Here is a 19,433-nt window from a genome sequence, read left to right as displayed (position 1 = left end):
TCCTTAGTAACACAAAAATTCTATTCTTTCACTCCATTTTAGCTGTGAAAGTTGTTCTTCATTACTGTAGTTTTTACCTTTATCTCTTCTCTGTCCTTTGTTTGTCTTTGATACTTAAGAGGGAAAGTTCAGTCTTTCCTCACTATGCAAACAGTTTCCAGGCTACGCTAACCGCACTCTGCTATCTGGACTTCCATGAGGAGATTAAGAGACTTGAATAGCACTCACCAATCAAGGGTTTTACACCTCAGGTTTGAACTTGGAGGTTAAATACAAATACTAACTAAGCTTGGATAGCTCTTTAATTGACTCCATGTGAAGGATTCATACTCTGTAGGTTTAAGTATGCAAAACATTAAGATCTGCTCTCCATGATCTCAGCTGGCTGCAGAGACTGCAGCTGTGGCATGCACAGTCTGTGGTGTGCAGGGCACAGCCAGGTTGCAGGACACAGGAGAAACCAAAGCAAAGATCAGCATCTGTTTGAAACGTTGTAATGTTGAAACATTGACTTTACTCTTCTCACCAATATCCACACAGTGTCACATGGCAAAGTACCTGTGACACTAATTAAGAATATGTGAAATCAGCCCCTGTGCACCTGTGCCTTCTCATGGAATCTAGCCTCAATTTTGTATGTCTAGTATCAGGTGAGTCAGAGTACCAAGGTAGGTTTTTTGATACTTTCCAAAGACAAAATTAATAACCAGACTAGTGCCATAAATATATTAAGTAACTTTAATGCTGCTTAGCATAAGTCTTTGTTATATACTTTCATCCATATACTCCAGTGTAAATGTATTTTGTACAATACGTAGTATTTTTATAAGTATATGACTCTAGACAAAATGTTCACAAAAAGTTTCAATGCAATGAGAGAATTAGGGGAAAAAAATCAGGCAGAGTACAAAATCTTAGAAAAAAGATATATGACAGCATCCCATTGTAGTAATTCAGGACGACCAAGTGGTTCCATAGACAAAAGGGTGCCACTCACTCCTGTGCCACCCGCAAGAACCTGCCCTGGGTCAACAGGGCACTGCTGAGGGTGGCTGCCCCTCAGAGATCCTTGTACCTGACAAGTTTGATAAAGTAACCTCCATGGCAGACACCCTTGTTGGCTCAAGGAGAGTGAGTAGACCTGGGAATGAAGGAAATCCTGTCTTCCCTTACGCAACCACTGCTGGTCTCTGCAGAATAATCAGGTGCACTGGCAAGCTGTAGTGAACAAGTTGTTTTACAAATGACAGGGAGCCTTTATTGTCCCAGATTATCTTTTTGGCACTATTCACAAAAGCAAAAATCATTTACTAGCAAAATAACAAAAAGCTTCATTCACCATGTGCAAAACGACATGAGTCTCAGGGAGCAGAGCACAATGCTATAGTTTAGTTTTGCTAAATCAATTTCCTGTATATAACATTGCATGTCATCATACACCAGGATATTCAAGAGAGGCTCAATTAAACCTCATTAGTGCGAAAAGCAAACTCCATAGTGGGCAGACTGTTTTGCATCCCACTGCTTTCAGCAAGATGTTGTATAGGCATCTGTCCAAATAAGAACACCTTTACAACACTGCAGCTTTAGAATGCAACAAATAACACACTGCAAGAATTGAGGTCAGACATTATTCACTATTTGGTAACATTCCATTCAAATGATACTGACTCACATAATGCAGCACTTGAAGTAGCAAGAACAAAGCTGTACTCCAACAAAGTTAAACAGTGCAAAAATACCTGTTAAACAAAAATATACCATGTATATACACACAAAACACAAATGCACTGTTTTGTTTTGTAGTTAAATAGATCTGATTAAGCTGAATTCCTAAAACTAATAAACGACTGATTGGAAGTCCCAGTTTTCATCTAGTATGGAACACAGTAAGCTTTAAGGCTCAGGTGACCCTAACCAGAAATAGCTAGAGAGAGTATAAAAAGATTTCACTGATGTGTCTTTTAAAATATTTTCTCTGTACATCAAAGTTAATAAGATATATATACTAAGTTGGAATTTCAAAGTCAGCTTGGGCTCTGATCATGCAAAGGGCAGCACACAGAACACCCATGACTCTACCAGGAGCCTCAAGACTCTACCTGTGTGGAGTGCGCTGTAACACTGCAAAGCACTTAATCCTAAGGCTTAACAAGGGGGGAGCTTTTTAGCTGCCTATGCAGTTAACACCTAGGCTTAGTTTCCATTTTCTTCCTCTTCTGGTGTAGCATTGGAGCTCTGTTGTCTGCTAATAACATATCTCTTTACCTCTAAACTCTCTAATACCTTACTCTCTAATACCTTGCAATGTACACTGTAAAAGAAATTATCAGAAAGGGCAGAGATGGAAACTTTTTTTTCTGTTGAAGAAATCCTGGTTAGGGGTTACTTGCATTTAAAGCAGATTTTGAACAGAAAAAAAAAAAAAAGTCTTTTTAGAATTAAATTACAGTAAAACAGACAAGTAGCACATAATTTGATCTGAAGTGGAATACGTGGGCATTAACCTCTCTTCAACTGTTATTTAGCCTCCATCTCCTTAATGCCAGGGCTGTGCTGCAACCATAACAAATAGCTGTTGCAAAGGCAAAAATCTAGAGGAGGAGCAGAGAAAAGAAAAAAGAAGAAAAAAGTAAATCACACATATTGTTCTACAGTATTTTTCTATTCTAAATGAATACAGGAACAGAAGTGATTCAAAAAGGTACCTCCCCCAATCAAAATGCTTAATAAGGTAAAGATAGGTTTGGGATCCTCTGAAGTTTTCTCGGGAGCTTCTCTGTAATAACCACATTTTACTACTACCTCCTGTTACTACTTTTCACTTGCTTGCTTCAGCATTTAGAAATAGAATATGAAATAGAAAGTAAATATGGGTATGTACACTGTGTATTTCAGTTCTCTTATCAAGACTGATCAAACATCAGTCTCAGATGTTTCCAACATCTCAGATGTTTCCAACAATGCCTTTACCCCAGCAAACATCAAAGAAGACATCTCTCTAAACAGCATAAATCTTTTACTTGCAGAAACACAGAAACAACTCCCATCTGGCCTCCTTGACCAGACATCCAGCCATTAGAACAACTTCCCAGGCAATGCCAGGGAAGTTGCTCCTGCTTAAGAACTGAATTGGACAGATTTGAACTGAAGGTCATGCCACAATGAAAGTGAATATGTAATGTACACTGGACAGAAGAAATGAGAAACCGAATTTCTGAAAAAAAAACATTTCTCATATTTTCCTGTGATAACAATGAATTCTGTCTCTTTTAATATACCAATTCAATCATCCTTTGCTTTACATGCAAGTGTTAATTTTATTAATTAAAGTTTTGAATAAATGCTGCAACACAGAACCATCACCTGTTCAAATGAACATATATATATTTCTAATTATGATACATAAATGTCATCTTAAAAGACAGAATGCTAGCAACCTTTTTTCTTTTTGTCATGTGGCTGACAAGACTCTTTTAATGATGCATTTTAAAGATCCAAATTTTTTTTCTGTATGTTTTGACTTCCTAAATATATACTTCTGCAAAAAATTCAGACTACATTTATCTCATTCACTGCTTTCCAGCTACTCTTAATTAAGATACTGGAGCAAGTTACAAAAGAATCTTCTCCTCCTGTATCTTGACAGGGATTTGAGGGGCTTGAAGAACTGAATTCTCCCTTAAAAAATTAGTATGGAAGAACCATTAGAATCGTTTCTTGGAGTGCCCAGTATTCTACTGCCAGACAAAATGACTGCAGTGACCATATATTCAGTGGGATCTGAACACACTAAACTAGGACTGAAGAGGTACACTTAGGGGTAGAATTTAAGATACTTGCTTAGTATAAAGAATCCCCCTTAGTTCAGGCACAGCTGGAATACCACCTCTCCTTGTTCCAGATGTGCTCGAGTGTGTTATTGGCAGGTGGGTGATGTGAGGAACTCTGGCTTTGGGACACTGACATGCCCACTTCACCTCTTCAGGGCCTGGCTTGCCGAAGGTAAAGGCTTCTCTTTTCTGTTCTGCTCTTGCAGACAGAGTGTGAACCTTATACCTTTAGTCCATCTGGTTTTTATCTTAAGGTGTACTGAAAGTGCTTACTGTGCAAAAGTTATGGTGCACAGAGTTTTAAGGACAACAGATAACCACAGAGGGTTTAGAAGCTTAATAAATATATACAGTTCTCTGGTATGAAAATCTCTGGTTAAAAAATTAAGAGCAGCTGTTTCAGTTTTTAAAATTAAGCCTGACACACCTCTACTCATTCCTGAAGAGTCCAGCCAGGATAAAAACTAAAGTCTGATACATTTTCTGATTCAGCTATGCACACCCACATCACCAAAAACATTGATTCAGTGATGATGCAATGACAGTGAGAAAAATGTAGTCTGGGCTTGGGTTATCAAGAAAAGCACTATAATAATTGCAATAAGAGACAGCAGGGTCCTGATGCAGTAAGTACATATATGAGTCTCACAAAGATGTAGTCCTAATTTTTTTATCTCCATGGCATGTTCAGAATTATCTAAATGGTATAAAAAAAGCAACTGAAATTTTGAGCACAGGTGTAAATTTCAGACCTTATCCTTTGATAAAAGCTCAGTTATTCTTTTTCTTCTAATAACCAAAACTGTTTTTAGAAAACACCTTGTCTAAAAATCATAAGCTGTAGTGATCATATATTTAAAACACTACAGTGAAGAGTATGAACTCTATACTATACTGAAGAGTAAGTTGCTATCCCATAAGCATTAGCTTATACCAATATTTTTTGCATGTTTCTGGTTAGACACTACTTGCTGCTGTCAAAGGCAATTCTTCCTCTCACAGCTCCTCTTTCTATTCCAATTTGCTGTTAAATTTCCAAGTTGAATGGTTGGCTACAAGTGCTTGCTACAGACTTCTGTTCCCCTGATACAAATACATGGAATACATACCGAGGCTGCTATGCTTATGTTGTATTCACGACCACTTAGAATAGTCTCTTGTGTGGTGGAGTTGAATTTGCGGGGAAAGTAATGCAGAGATGTAGTTGCTGCTTGCAGTAGAAATGCTCCAAAATAAAAGACAAAAGTAGCCCCATGGAAAATAAAATCCTAAAAAGCAAATAACAGAATCAGTCTGGGCTCCAATACACATCTAATTCTTCTCATCTCAGTATAAATGAAATCCAACACTGAAACATGAAACAAGAACTGATAGCACTAACTTGAGATAAGCAGTGTTAAATCCATCTGACAGCTTAACCTGGACATGTTTTCACAGTTTCTTGCAATTATAAGCAACTCACTAGCATTATTAGTGATAAAGGGTAGCTCTCCCTCTCCCCAAATTTTATATTCTTTCAAATTAAGAAGTACATGCTCATCTTTATATACACATGCTGACATTTTAGACCACCTTAAAGTTAGTGGAGTTTACAGAAATCTCCCTTCAGACAGATAAAAAAAAAGACAAGTACAGGCCAACTTGATCACAATTCAAGCAGTACAATACAGTCTTGCAGTCCCGTAAGTCCCTTCTGAGCTATAATCAAAGCTTCAAAAATCTTCCCTCCAGGCTTAAATTTTGCTTCTCTAAATGCCCAGAAACAACTCAGCTTTGACCCAACTGAAATGTCCAATGTCCCAACAAAATGAGATTCAAGAATTGAGGTATTTCTACAACTGTCTCTGACTTGGCTCTACCCAATAGTCAGTAACCTGACAGTTCTTCATGATATTGTGGAATAAAATGTCCAAGACTTGTGTGGACAGGTTTTAGGATTTACTTCAAATATACTTCTCTCCTAGCCCTCTCCAGGCAATTCCCTCCTCTATGATGAATGCTAACTGAATGTAAGGTTTAAACAACTAACTTTAATTTCTGGGTTCTATTACTGATACACATAAAAAAGGTCTGGTGTCTTTGCAGGCCCTAGTTCAGAGCCCAGTGTTCCAGCAGCAAGATCTAAGGCATGTTCCAGTGCAGTCTAAAATGTCTAAAGTATTCTTCCAACATCTCCTTCTATTACTCAGTCTGAAAAGCTGACATTTGCATTGCACTCAATTTTTGATCCATACAACATATACTTTGTGGCTATACCTGTGAAATTCTGCAAAAGCCACAGATACAATTTTTAAAATATATGCAAGTACATGTATGCTTTATGATACCTATGATACGCAGTCTAACTCCAGTACTAATGAGTTCTTTATCACCTTTAACTTCACTTGAGTGCAGTGAACCATCAGTATGCCTAGAGTGAGAACCCAGGATACTTTATGTGTCTCCAGCAGACAGCACTTGCCTGCACTAGAAATAACTGTGCAACATCCTTACCTCCTGCCTGCCTGAGAGCGGTGAGAATGTGCTGCACTACACTGTCCAGAGAAATGCATTTTCTAGTGTGAGATTTTCTTTTAATTGAAAGAATCTTCTTTTCAAACTCATTACTTGTTCCATATTTGATTGCAGCTAAAGCTACTTAAAGCACACCCTAGTCAGTTTTGATAAGTTATGATATAAGCTGCTACTACAGTTCCCCATTCCACTTAGATCAGGACTGACTGCATACAGGAGAGATATTTTTCAGGAGAGACTCTTTCATCTCCTTCATTCTCCCAACCCTCTAATTTCCTTCTCCTGGCAGCACTTATAGTGAAGCTCTGTAGCATCAGTAAGGTTTTACATTTACATGGTTATGGTTTCTGTGACCAAAATTCCCAAGACCTTATGAGGGACCTCTTTTTGGGTTTTATTAATTGTTATCATAGTGCCTTAACTCTCCCTTGCTCCCACACTTGTATAATCATTGAAACCTCACACAACATGCATGGAAAACACTATCAGAGCAGCATGATAATTTAGTTCACATCTCATTTTGTAAATGAGTGTGTTGTGAATCAGGCTGTAAAGGGCAGTACTTGTCATACCATCTGGTTTAACACACTGATGTACTGAGCAATGGAGCTCCATAAGGTCCATCTTTTCCAGTGTGTACCATCTTATTTTTTAAACATCTCTATTAGTATGAGCAGATATATTTACAGTGTAAGGCATTACTAAATCCAGGACTGCATTTATAGTAACAAAAATAGTTTTTGTGTTTCCAGTAATTAATTATTTATTTATAACAGAAGGTAAAAAAATCCCAACTTGTCAAGTGTTGCTAAAGAGTTTAGTGTCAACAAGTTACAAAACATTTGGGTACCTGAAAATAGTGGTAAAGTGTCTTCTCTTATTTTTGTTGACAGGTGGAAGGGGCTGGGTTTCAGCTACCAAGTTAGAGATAAAATAATTCCCTCTGCCTTTATTTAAGATGTTGACTGAGTTATGACAGCTTTTTTGATAAAGTTACAGATGCAGTTTTTATAGAAGTCATGTATCCATTTCCTGATACACAAAATTTTCCAGCAATTTGTTATATACAAGGGACAAAATTAACTTTACAACAAACTGCCAGCATTAAGTAGCCAATGCGTAACACACATACACAATTGTTATAAGATGAAATTTGTATAGCATTTTCAATCTATAAAAGGCTTTGTCCTTACCCAGCAACTCTTAAATAGATGCATGATTGTAAACTGGCAAACAGTTTCAATGAAACCCAGGACACTATTAATTTACTTTAGTTATACTCAAGGGCTATGTTGCATCATAATTTGTGAGGATGTTGCAGCATAAATCCCTGTAAAGGTCTATGATTGTAACTGATTATTAGCCTAATTACTGCCTGTATTGTGCTGGAAAGCTGATGCAGTATGTATATTTATTCACTATCAAAGTGCTGAAGTTTGTTTTTTCATAGAATCCAGTCTGTTAGCACTGATGGGCTTTGATTTATCAGAGCTCCAAACTCATAGGCTTTATGATTTGCTTGAAAGAACTTTTATTTTAAGGGCCTATCCATAAATTACCTGAACAGATAAACAGCCACGGTTCCTGAAACTGAAGCATGCAATTCCAGCTATGATCAAGGGAAGTGTCAAGAGGAAAACTAAGCTGCCCAGGAGCAAAGTGAAGGTGATCAGCAGTTACAGGCAGACATACTTCAGTGGTTTAGAAGTTGCAGTCCTTTTGGAAGATTTTTTTTTTTTGAAAATTAAAAATTCTGATCACAGTTACACCACCTCTTACTATTCACTTCCAGTTGTATAAGAGAGTGTGATATAATCTCATGCTTAACTACTTGAGTACTAAAAACTCTAAGTAAAAAATAGTTAATGACAACAAAGGAGCATGTAAATTACCAGTCAATAATCTGATGTATCCAAAAACTAATGTGGTTGGCAAAAACTAATACAAAAAACTTCCTTTGTTAACAGGAAGCTATAGTCTTTGAGAACTACTAGCACAAACCATAACAATCAATTACAGCAAGATTCAGGCTCTGCCTTCAAAATTAAAGGCTCAGCAAAGAATACTTATATCTGTAGTCTCACCAAGCTCCCTCTAAGAAAGATGAAGACATTAAGTCTCCTAATAAGATGTTAAGATATATCATAGTGCAGGTTATGATGTCTTTTACCACCTAAGGCCTAACAGCCACTCACCACTGCTACCCTGGCTTTGAGGGATTGACCCAAAAGTCACCAGTAGACTTTCTTAGGAACTAGGTGCTGAAGTCCAGTCTGTGCTATCTCAGACAACCACATCACACAGCATGTTCACAAATGCAGCCTTTCCTTTATAATATTTGATATATCTTTCTACATCTCATTATTCACGAGGTGTTACTACCACTTCTCTAATAGTCAAAAAGTATTTTCTGATTCCCAGTGCACAATAATTCCTGGCCATTTAAACCAATTTCTTGTCACGCCTTGTTAAGTTAGTCGTCTTCCTGCTGCTCAAACATTTTATGTGCTCAGAGAGGACAAGTGTACTCCTTCAAACAGCTTCAAAAGCTCCTTTAGCCTCCATCATAAAACAGTTTCCTCTGCCACCTCTGTAATCCCATTCTTTCTTTCTCCAGTTTTGAATTCCTGTTTGAAAAACTTTGTGCTAAAGCAGAAAGCCAGGTGTTAAGACTTAGGATCAACACTTCTCATTAAATAATTTTCAATTTATAAAATCCTTAAATAAAGGAAAAATCTTACCGCCTGGTTCCAGTTGACAGCAATTCTATTTGCATAACCAAAGAGGAACACAGAGAGGAAGACAATGGAGAAGAACCACGCTGTCACTGCCACAAACATTACCCATCCCTGCAGCAGTGGCAGTGGAATTTGGGTAGAGGCGACCAAAATCCAGACTATTGTTCCAAAAAGCTGCAAGGAAAGGAATAGAGAGAATAAACTGGACAACTTTTACTCAGTCCTTTCTGCCTAAGAACTGATATCACACATTACATGTCAGATGACTCTTAGGAATCAAGAGGAAACACTTCAAAAGTACTCAGAGAGCCCAAGTCGTCCTCTTAGAAATGATAGGAACTAAGTGGTGAAAAGACAAAGCCTCTCTGAAATTCCTAAAAGCTCTTAAAATAGTCTTGAAAATGGGATTTACAAACCCAGGTGACTTGTGTGCTGCTGCTGAAAATTTTACCCTTACTGTAATTTTGAGCAAAATATAAGAAATGTGAAAACACAGTTCACACACATACACACACACAAATCTCGCTCTATATACGCAAATTAGTACGAAAAGGATGTACTTCTACTACTTTGGATTCAATCTCATACTGGTTTGCTTTGTAGTCCTAATCAGATGAGATACAGAAAGGAGATAAAAAGACACTCATTTTTTCAACGTGTTTGTAATACCAAGCTGAAAGAGGACAGAAAGCATTAAAGCAAAAAAAACTAGAATACAGAATAAGGTGAGTTGTAAACTATGCTGTAAAGACTAGAAAAATATAGAGCTTTCCAGAATCATCATAACTTGGAGAAGAATTCAGCAGTGCCAATTTTCATTTCAGCAGATTCCTCACAGCAAATGAGTGGTAGGGACACTGTGCTAGGGATGGCCTGATGGAGAATTTACGTACTCTAAGGCTTCCCTGGCTTAATCAACTCTAGGCCTAAGGAACACTAGTATTTCTTCCTGCAAATCCCACCTCTTAATAAAAAAGCATAAATAGATGACAATTATGATCCACTCCAAGTATGTTTGTTTATGACAGAAAGATTGAACTTCATAATCCAACCTGCTGAACAGTGTCAATGAAAATACATTTCCAAGCGCAAGTTACTTCTTTCCTGTTTGAATTCTACAGATTTACAAACCAGGAAGTCAGAGGTTACATATTCAGAGAGCTTTCTTTCGTATCACGGTTGGATAAAAGATACCTTTCAAAAGATGCCTGCTAGAAAATTAGTTGGTTCCTCTCTGGCGTTACACTGCAGCAGCACACATGTAAAGATGCATTGCTACTCTCAGTTCAAAGCTCCCATGGGTTTATGTATTACTGTTCAAGTTGTTCTCTAGGGTTCCTTTTTTAGCTGTGAAGAACCAAACTTTCTCTACTTTCATAAGACTGCAGGTGCAAGTCTGTTACTTGGTGACCAGAGAGTGATGGGCAGTGAGGAAGCAAAAGGGATAGCAGAAAGTGTCTGTTAAACAAAAAACAGAGACACATGAAATGTTTTCAGTATTTTCAACGTGCAGACTTGCAGGGTTCCTTAAAAAAAAATTTCGAACTGTACTGTAGAGACTGCTAATCTCAGCACCCACTGTTGTGCTACTTCCCTCACACTACACCTGTCCTCTACAGCTTGCCTGTCAGATGTACAATTGGTTGGCCAACTGAATTAACCTTTTGTCCCTACTGCCTCTGGGCCTGATTTAGTGCCCGGACTTGTGTTTCAAGTTTTGACTTGCTCCTTGCTCAGGTACAATTTTACAGCTTGTGAGGTGGGATCCAGCTCACAAGATGGGACCCAAGCAGTATTCTGCTCTGACCATAAGAAAAAAAAAAAAAATTAATAAAGTCAGATGAGTTCTACCAAGCTTTTTTGTTTTTCATCTCCCACTAATCAGTGGCACTACAGAGCGTCATATCCAACCTCAGCTCAAAGGTCCTCAGCCCTGTGTACACCAGCAAGGTCTAGCACACACATGACATTGAACACACTTGTAGGAGTTTGCAGAGGACGCGTAACACGCGCGCAGACAGAACCTGGTGTAACTCTCCGTGGTGCCTTTTTGAGTCGGGGGAAGAGCGTGGCTCAAATCCCTCGACAGCTCAAACAGCCCCGCGAAACCCATCTGTGTGCGAGGCCGCCCGCGCCACGGCCCCGGCCCGAGAGGAGCGAACCGGGCGGCCGGAGGGCGCGGGGCCGCTGCCGCAGAGCCCCGGCCCGGCCGCGGCCCCCACACCTGCCCCGCTCACAAAATGGCAGGTGAGCAGCGCGGGCAGGCCCGCGGCCGCTCCCCACCCCGGCCCCTCGCACTCACGATCTCCAGGAAGATGACGGCCCCCGAGAAGGTGCGCAGGATCTCCAGGCCGGAGGGCAGCGTGACCCGCGGAGGCGGGAAGTAGGGAGCGGGGTTGGGAGGCGGCGGCATGGACGAGGCTCCCCTGGGCAACATGTTGCTGCGGCGGCGGCTGCTGTGCCGAGCGCGGCCAGGTGGGCGAGGAGGCGGCGGCGAGGGCGGGCGCAGGTGCGGGCGGGCCGGTCCGCGCCTCCCCCTGCCCGGCCCGGCGCCGGCACCGCCCCGCAGCCGCCGCGCCTCGCCCGGGGCTGGGCGCGGCCCCGCCGTGCCGGGCACCGGAGCTGGAGCCGGGCCGTGTCCGGTCGCTGCCTCTCGGCTTCCCCAGCAGCGCGGCGCTCCGCATTCACGAGTCCTGAATCAGGCCAGCCGGACTCGGGGCGTGATTTCCTAATGCTGGTTTGCAAAAGGTTGTTATTTACCTTCTGGTTACGGATATTCGGGCTTCGAAATTGAGTGGTTGCACTTTTTGTTTAATTTAAAGGCGCCTACTACGTTATCCATTCAAAATATTGAAAACATTTCATATGTATCTGCTTTTTGCTCAGTCTGGCTCAACTGTGCACCACTGCTTAAAAGTAGTAGAAAATGTTTGTAAAACTTCGGGGTAGAGAAACATTCATCAGACCACCTATAATCCATTTATTTTCTTCTGCTTCTTTGTACAAGCATCTTCTCCAGATGAAGGATATGCCATCCAGCAGCACTTCGCTTATTTCTCCTGTTGTGCCTTAGGCTGAGATGTCCTGCCTCTGGAATGACCAAGACTGAGTTTCACCCAATGTTGTCCCATTCAGCGTTTATCCTCCACACATACAGCTGCGATTTTCAAGATAACATTTTAAGAAGGTTTCATGCAAGTGTGTATACTGCTCTGGAAGTTGAACTAGCTTGGGTATGAAGACTATATTCCTTTGTTTTTCGACGCATGATGTTTCTCGGATATGCTTTTGTGATGACAAGAAATGCCACATCCTGAGATGCCTGTCTTCCCTACCCCAATCCAAGACCTAGGTGGAGAGCAGTTGGCTCCACAAAACAGGACTCATCTGTGTTTCTGCCATACCATTCTGTACATAAGTAGATTTGTGATGCTTTTGAAATGCATTAATAACTGCTTGGCTTTGAAATCATGGCTTCCAGAGGAGGAGGAAGCAAAAGCTTGCATTCTTGTGCTCTGTCTTCGTCCCTATGGCTCTTGTAGCTGGGTGCCTCTTGAACTCTTAAGTAGGAGATGTGGGATTGAATCCCCATTAGGCTGAAGAAGGCACTAAGCCCAGCCTCCCCTCTTTTCTGAGTGCTTTACCCCATCACCTATCCAATGATATAATATTTTTTTCCTCTATTTTAGAAGTGAACCTTGTGTCCCATCGTTTTATCTTTAGGAAAAGGCTTAAGGCTCTGGAAGTGCATGCCTACAGGACCTGGTTTGGGTGTGTTTTGGAAAGGAATGGGTTCATACTTGTGCCTAAGTGATTAGGTGTAGGACGTTTGCTCTTGGGATTGTGATCTGGAGACCATATGTCAAATTAATGTTACAGTGTGGCCCTAAATCTGTTAAAACAGCCCTGCAGAGGGAGAAGTCTGAGAGGGTGGAAAACAGGGTTGGTTTATGATTCAGAACAAGAATTGTGATTGTCCTTATCTTACACAAAGGAAGTACAAATAATACTTGGTCATAAACATTTCCAGTGTTATTATCCAGCTGCATAGTTAATCTGTGTGAACTCCAGCAGTACTGGATTTTACCAATGATTACATACCATGTGCAGTCACTTTTTCTTGCTTGTAAATCCCATTTATTTTTACTTGCACATTCCTTATAACACTTATTTTATTGAAATTTAGTCAGTTTTAACAAAAAAATCCAAATTTCACTTTCACAACTAGTTATAGATCTACTGAGTAGATTTTTGGCTGTGTTTTTCCCTGAAGCCTAATTCTGTGCTTTTTCCTAAAGCCTTAAAGTGGCTGTTTAAATTATTTTTGCTGTGTTCAGGCAAGATGTGCTACAGTGCCATGTGGGATTGCTTTTATACTGATTCACGTACTGTTTGACTCTTTAAAGAACTGGATTTTTTAAGAGATTAATGTGAGGATTGCATTTTTAAGTTTCCATGCAAAAGCACATGTTTGTGTTCAACTGCTTTTTAATAGCATTTTTGTGTAACTAATTGCATCTTGGCATGTTACAAGGTGAACTAATGATGCAGCTTCCAGTCCACCAAAGTCAACAAGTAGGCAGAAGTATATTGTGTAGAAGTATAGTGTGTTGGAAAGTCTGTCTATACAACCACAAGGACTAAAAACTGCTGTTAAATGGCTGTAAAAAGCTCTATTCCCTTCATGTTCTTATGCTTATGGCAGACTAATGTAAAGGAGGAATTGTCACAAAACTACTAAACCAGTTGCTATCAATTTTAGATTATGAAAAATAATTGATTATTTAATTCCACATGTAATGATTTGCATATTATATGTGGAAATTAAAATTTATTTTTGTTATGCTGTAATTCTTCTACTCCAGGTGACCAACCATTAGAAAAATGCAGTAACTTATGAAAATCTGTAGTCAGCGATAATAAAAGATAAATCAGTATTTTTGAAAAAATGTGTACATCATACTGGATATGAAAATTACACAGCAGTCCTATGCAACAAGATTCAGACTACCTTTTGTGAGGTATGGCACGATACTTCTGGAAGAACTGAATATTACTAAGGATACTAGAATAACAGGTGAAAGTAATGTCAGTTTCAGAATTCATGGTCCTTAACACCATATCTGAGTATGTTATCAGAAGCACTTCAGGAAGAGATGTTATCTCGTGTCCTATGTTACAGTGTGCACCAGGGTGGTCTGCCAAAGTGGTCAAAGAGATGGAAAATACAAACCAAATCATTGATAGTAACCCTATTTTCCTGTGGCTCTGTCTATGCACAAGCAGATTTCCCCGAGCCAGAGTGGAGCTAAGCAAGGTTTTCCAGACAGGATCTGCTTCTTTCTTCCAGTTACTTTCTTGCTCTGGAGGAAGTTGCCCCCTATAGTCATCTGTGTTTCTTTTAGATTTGCAAAGCTGCTATTTCTTAAGATGGAATACAAACTCTCCTAATCCTATAGTTAGTTACATATCAAAAATAGAAAGCCTGGAGCTGATCATGCAACACAGGCTTTTTGTTATGAATGAAATAATTTAACATGCTCCTGGATATTGCATGCAGGATTCTTATCTCACACTGGTACAAACTCTGGGGTCATTCCCCTTTAGCCAGTGAAATTAAATTGGCATAAAACTGGTTTGCATAAGATGAATGATAAGGAAAGCCTGTAGCATCATTTGTTGTAGTGTATTTACTCAGTGGTAACAGAACTTCAGGGTCATGGTTGGACCTATGCATATTATGAATTAGTATGCAAATACCACCACATTGTTGAGGTTTCTTGGGAGGCAGTGCAACAGTTTTAATTTTTTTTAACAAGCAGGGCCAACTTGTGAATGCATGCTGCCCCTTCTTGCAGCATTACACTAAGGGAAAAACAACTGTTGAAATTTCTCACTTCATCCAGTTAAACTGAGCATGGGATGTGTGCTGAGGAGAGGAAGTGAAGATAAATGTGCCACCTGTTTGGTCCCTCAGTGCCAGGGATGGCTGGTTACCAAACCAGTCCCTGGAGCATCTTCAAGCAGTGTCAGAGCTGCTCTCAGCAGCATTTTCTGGCTGGCCCATAAGGCTATGGTGGTACTTTGGACATGGCCTCTTTCTGCAGAAGTGTCTTCTGTGCCCAGAGCTGTGGGGTGAAAAGCATTGGCCTGTCTGCTTTGGCTCTCAGGGTACCCTTTGAAGCAGGGAATCCTTTGCTGGCTGGTTAGGGGTGCTTGAGGATCCCTTCACACAGGCACCACGCAGCTGGAGGCTGGCACAGAGCCAGGGACCTTCCTGGAGTAAACTGGTGTTAGGGAGGTCAGGCTGAGGTTCCTCACCTTTTCTCATAACATTGTTTCCATGTTCCTAAGCTTACCAGCACTTCATTTGTGACTTTATGGCACTGCTGTTCTCTAGCAATGCAGTATAAAAGCCAAAGGCCAATTTTCCTTTGATTTACTTTAAGAAATTCCTTTTAGATGTAGGAGGGTGCTGCAAAGGTAAAAATGCAGAATCTCATCATAGCATAGAGGAAGATCCTGACCTGAGATGGTGCAGGAGTCAAGGTGGGTAGAGAGGGACATGGCAGAGCAAAGCCAAGTTACCTAATGGGAAAATGTCTCAAGAAGTCAGTGTTCTGTTCTTGGCACAGGTGAGCCAGCAGGAAAAATGGTTTCCATGGATTGTCCTCAGAAGAGAGTGTGAAAGTCTCAGAGGTACAAACTGGGAGCATGATATTGTTGGAGATGAGGGATGAGTAAATAGCATTGGTTGTTTAGGACCGAATTGCCCAGGGAAAACAGTGGATAGACTGTACAGCAGCAATAAATTTTTTTTCATGTCCCCTTCCAGCTTCATGGTATAAAAGAGGACCAGTTCAGCTGATTGCAGGGGGGCTGAAGGAGGATGTGCCAAGGGGCTGAAGGAGGATGTGCCAAGTGCTGCCTTTGCAGATGCAGCACAGACCCGTGCCATTGGTACTGCTGGTAGCACAGGCCTCTGCTCACTCTGTCAGCACTCAAGACTTGATGTAATAAACTTTGCTCATAACGTGTTGGCTTCTGATCTTACCAGTAGGGCAGCAGTAGGTATCCATTGTTTTCATGAACTATCAGTGCTTTCAGGAAGTCACTTTTTTCCTCAGTTGCAGTTTGTTTGCCTTTTGGGGACTGTTTGTTTTATTGAGCAAAATCCTGGCTAAAAGTCCAATAGAAGGCAAAGGATAACTAGGCAAAAGACAATGGTGTCTTTATTTTGTGATGACTAAATTCAGGAAGGAGAAGCATGGAGACATTAAAATATGTTTGTATAAAAAAGCACTGTAATGGTTTGAAATGGCATAAAAATGCTGCTGCAAAAGGACTGAGTTTATAGATTTCAAAGCACTCTGACTTTATTTATTTGTAATAAAAAGGATTTATATGTGTTACAACATATACACATAATTAGAACTTACCTGATGACTGGTAGTAGGGTGGTGAAGAGCCCTTTGTATGTAAGTATAGGCATCATTAAGGGAATCATAAGTAACTTCTATATTGTTAGTTAGTTTCAGTTTGCTTAAAACAGCAGGGTCTTATTCTAATTAAATCTGTTGTTACTTACAGTAACTACTGGAGTTCTAAGGCTGAGGGAGCTCTTCAGCTACTGAATCACTGGCAGACCTATAATCCTTTTACTGACTATGCATCATTTCAAAACTGTCTCCAAGCATCCAAGTGCCTCTGGTGTTCACAAAATTAATTAATTTCAGTACTAACAGAACAGTTTAAAAAATAAACACAAAACTTATGAGTCAGATACACTGCCACATTCTAGTTTCTTTATGGAATGTACAGTACATGGACATTTTTACTCTTTTAAATGATAGATGGAAAACCATTATTGGGATTTTTCTTTACGATAAGAAATGCTCATACAGCTTCTAGAAACCTTTGGGTGGTCTGAGCCAGGCTTCTGCACCTTTAGACACTCTGTTGCTGTTCCCATATTAATTAAAGGGAAAAATGAAATTATAAATTCTTTGTTTGTACTAAAAGAATATTGATTTAATTATAAAATTCAAATTGTTCATAAAGTGTTGTTTTACTGTTCTTATGTATAGGTGATTTTAGTGATATTGGTACCTGGAGGTAATTTTCTTGAGTGACGTTTACAACATTTTATATCCTGGAGGACTCCAAGGGTCTCAATTGACATGAATGATTCAAGATATATCAGCACTGGTCTCTCTTGGTTTTGGGTTTTTTTTTTTACTTAGAGTAAGCACAAATACAGGCTCTCTAACCTTGAACTTTAGATTTTGAGTTTGCCCATCCTCTGCAATGGTAAACTTCTGTAGGACAGTCAGGTATTTTCAGGAGCTGGATGCCCCTTACAGAACATGAACCTTCCTTCTAATGCTTGATTTTCTTATGTCAGATTGAGAAGTGCTGCCTGCTTATGTGCTCAGATCCTCCAAAAGCCAGTCCTGATAGTGATGGCAAGTTCTAAACAGTAACCCTTTCTGAGCCATCAAGTCCTGAAGCTACATCAGAAATTAACATAACACATGAGAACAATATCTTTATTTGAGGGAATTACTGTGAATATATTTCCAAAGGCCTATCTCAGCTATTTAGTTCCTATTGAACCTCACCTCAGATTCTTTCACAATGTTTTTGTAAGTATAAGTATTTGATCAAGTAGGTTTTGATTCACAGGAAAGCAAACAGGTTTGGGGTTTTTTTTCTTTTCTTTCTTTCATAAATCTAAACCAGTTAAACTGCATTCCTGTTGGCCTGACGTCCTTCATGAAGAAATAAGTGTTACACACAGTCTGTATGCAATTTCTGGATAGAAAACAATCTGTGGTTCTACTGGTAGGTTTAGCTTACACATCATCAAGGAAGGTGAGGTGGTTTGTGCTATCCTCATGTTGAGTCAAACTCTGCTAAGATGTGGTACAGACTATGAAAAATAAGTTTAAAACTACCTCACTTTCCCTCCACGATTTTTAGTGTGACAGCCATGTGAATATTTTATTTCATTCACAGCTGTTGATGATTTCTTGTATTCAAGAAATGTGTCTGCCTTTGCGCTTTGTTTCCCGACATCTTTCAGGATGGACATGCTTGTGCACATGCTTCACATATGTAGAGAGTGTTTTCATCCACTACAGTGAATAACTCCTGACAGTGGACTTGCACATTGTTCTCAGATGTGCTGGATGAGGGGAGAGAAAGGGATGGTGAATTGGCTACCAGGTGAGTTTTATAATTTATTTACAGGGCAGTAATTAAAGAATAAAACCAAACAAATTTTAAGTAGACTACCTACACCTTTAAACAAAATTATTTTTCTACCCTGGAATTTTGAATGGGACCTTAGGTTCACATATCCTTCGGAGTGTTTACAGTCTGTAGCAGTGCATTTCAAAAACTTGAATAGCCTTGCCTTTTGCTGCCTACCAGTAGTTTTGTGGTGCTATTTAAGTAGCTTAAATTTTAATCCACAGGTATTTGGAAGAAGGATGAATCAGTGGTCAAAAAACACAGCTCATTAATTTTACATAATAGCAAAACTATAAATAGGTCAGCATTCTGTGCATTATTTTACTAATAGGCTAGTACAATTGCTGTGTAGTTAGTGTTTATGGGGTACTTTGAAGATGTAATTTGTTGTACAGGACTAGTATGTTCATACATCTCTACATCTAGCTATACTCAAAAAGAAATGCTTAACCTCACATGAAGTCTTTTTGGGTTTCTGGTGCACATTGAAAGAAAGCAGGGTGGGATTCAGCTGATCAAGTGCCTATGTGTATCTGGCTAGACCCTCCACTACAAACAGGAAAGCAATGGCAGGAAAGCAATTGTTTGATGAACAATTTGTTTTGCATTTTAGTAGGTATTTGGATATAGATCATAGGAATCACTTGTGTCTGCTTTGTCCTTGGTTTTGCAGAAAATGTATTTCTGCTTCTTCAGGTCCTGAGAAAGTTCTCTCTCTCCTGCAAACATGGACTTGCAGAAAGCTCTGGTATTTCTGAGCTATTGAATTGAAATTTCTTGTTGGACCTACTGACAATGTTTTAGATTTTCTCTGATGAACTTTAAAACCTTTTTGAGACCTAGAAATTAGCTCACAGTGGGAAATAAATCCATCAGCTCACATGGTAAGCATCTGCTAACTCTGTATTCACATTTTTCTGCAATGTTTCACTTAATCTTCTACTGACTAACTGATATCATTGTGACTCCTTCCACCCTCCACATAGTAGAGTGTTCCATGCAGTCTGTGAATGTTGTGGGAAAGTGGTATAAGGATTTCTATTGTATGAAGTTGGGGAAATTAGCATCTCTTGCTAGACAATTTACTTCTGAG

General features: G+C 39.7%; 1 protein-coding gene across 1 annotated transcript; it reads right to left on the bottom strand.

Annotated features, from left to right (window-relative positions):
• Positions 1-720: 720 nt before the first annotated feature.
• MAL2 (mal, T cell differentiation protein 2) lies at positions 721-11,563 on the bottom strand. Its single transcript, XM_053946801.1, has 4 exons — positions 11,388-11,563; positions 9,089-9,259; positions 4,943-5,101; positions 721-2,594 (listed from the first exon to the last, which is right to left on the bottom strand). Exons 1-4 carry the CDS (start codon positions 11,520-11,522, stop codon positions 2,514-2,516), a joined length of 546 nt encoding a protein of 181 aa, XP_053802776.1. The 5' UTR covers positions 11,523-11,563; the 3' UTR covers positions 721-2,513.
• Positions 11,564-19,433: the final 7,870 nt, after the last annotated feature.

This window comes from Vidua chalybeata, chromosome 1 (assembly GCF_026979565.1).
Source record: "Vidua chalybeata isolate OUT-0048 chromosome 1, bVidCha1 merged haplotype, whole genome shotgun sequence".
Lineage (NCBI taxonomy): Eukaryota > Metazoa > Chordata > Aves > Passeriformes > Viduidae > Vidua > Vidua chalybeata.
Note: the sequence above shows the minus strand (reverse complement) of the source record. Positions and strands in the feature narration are given on the sequence as shown.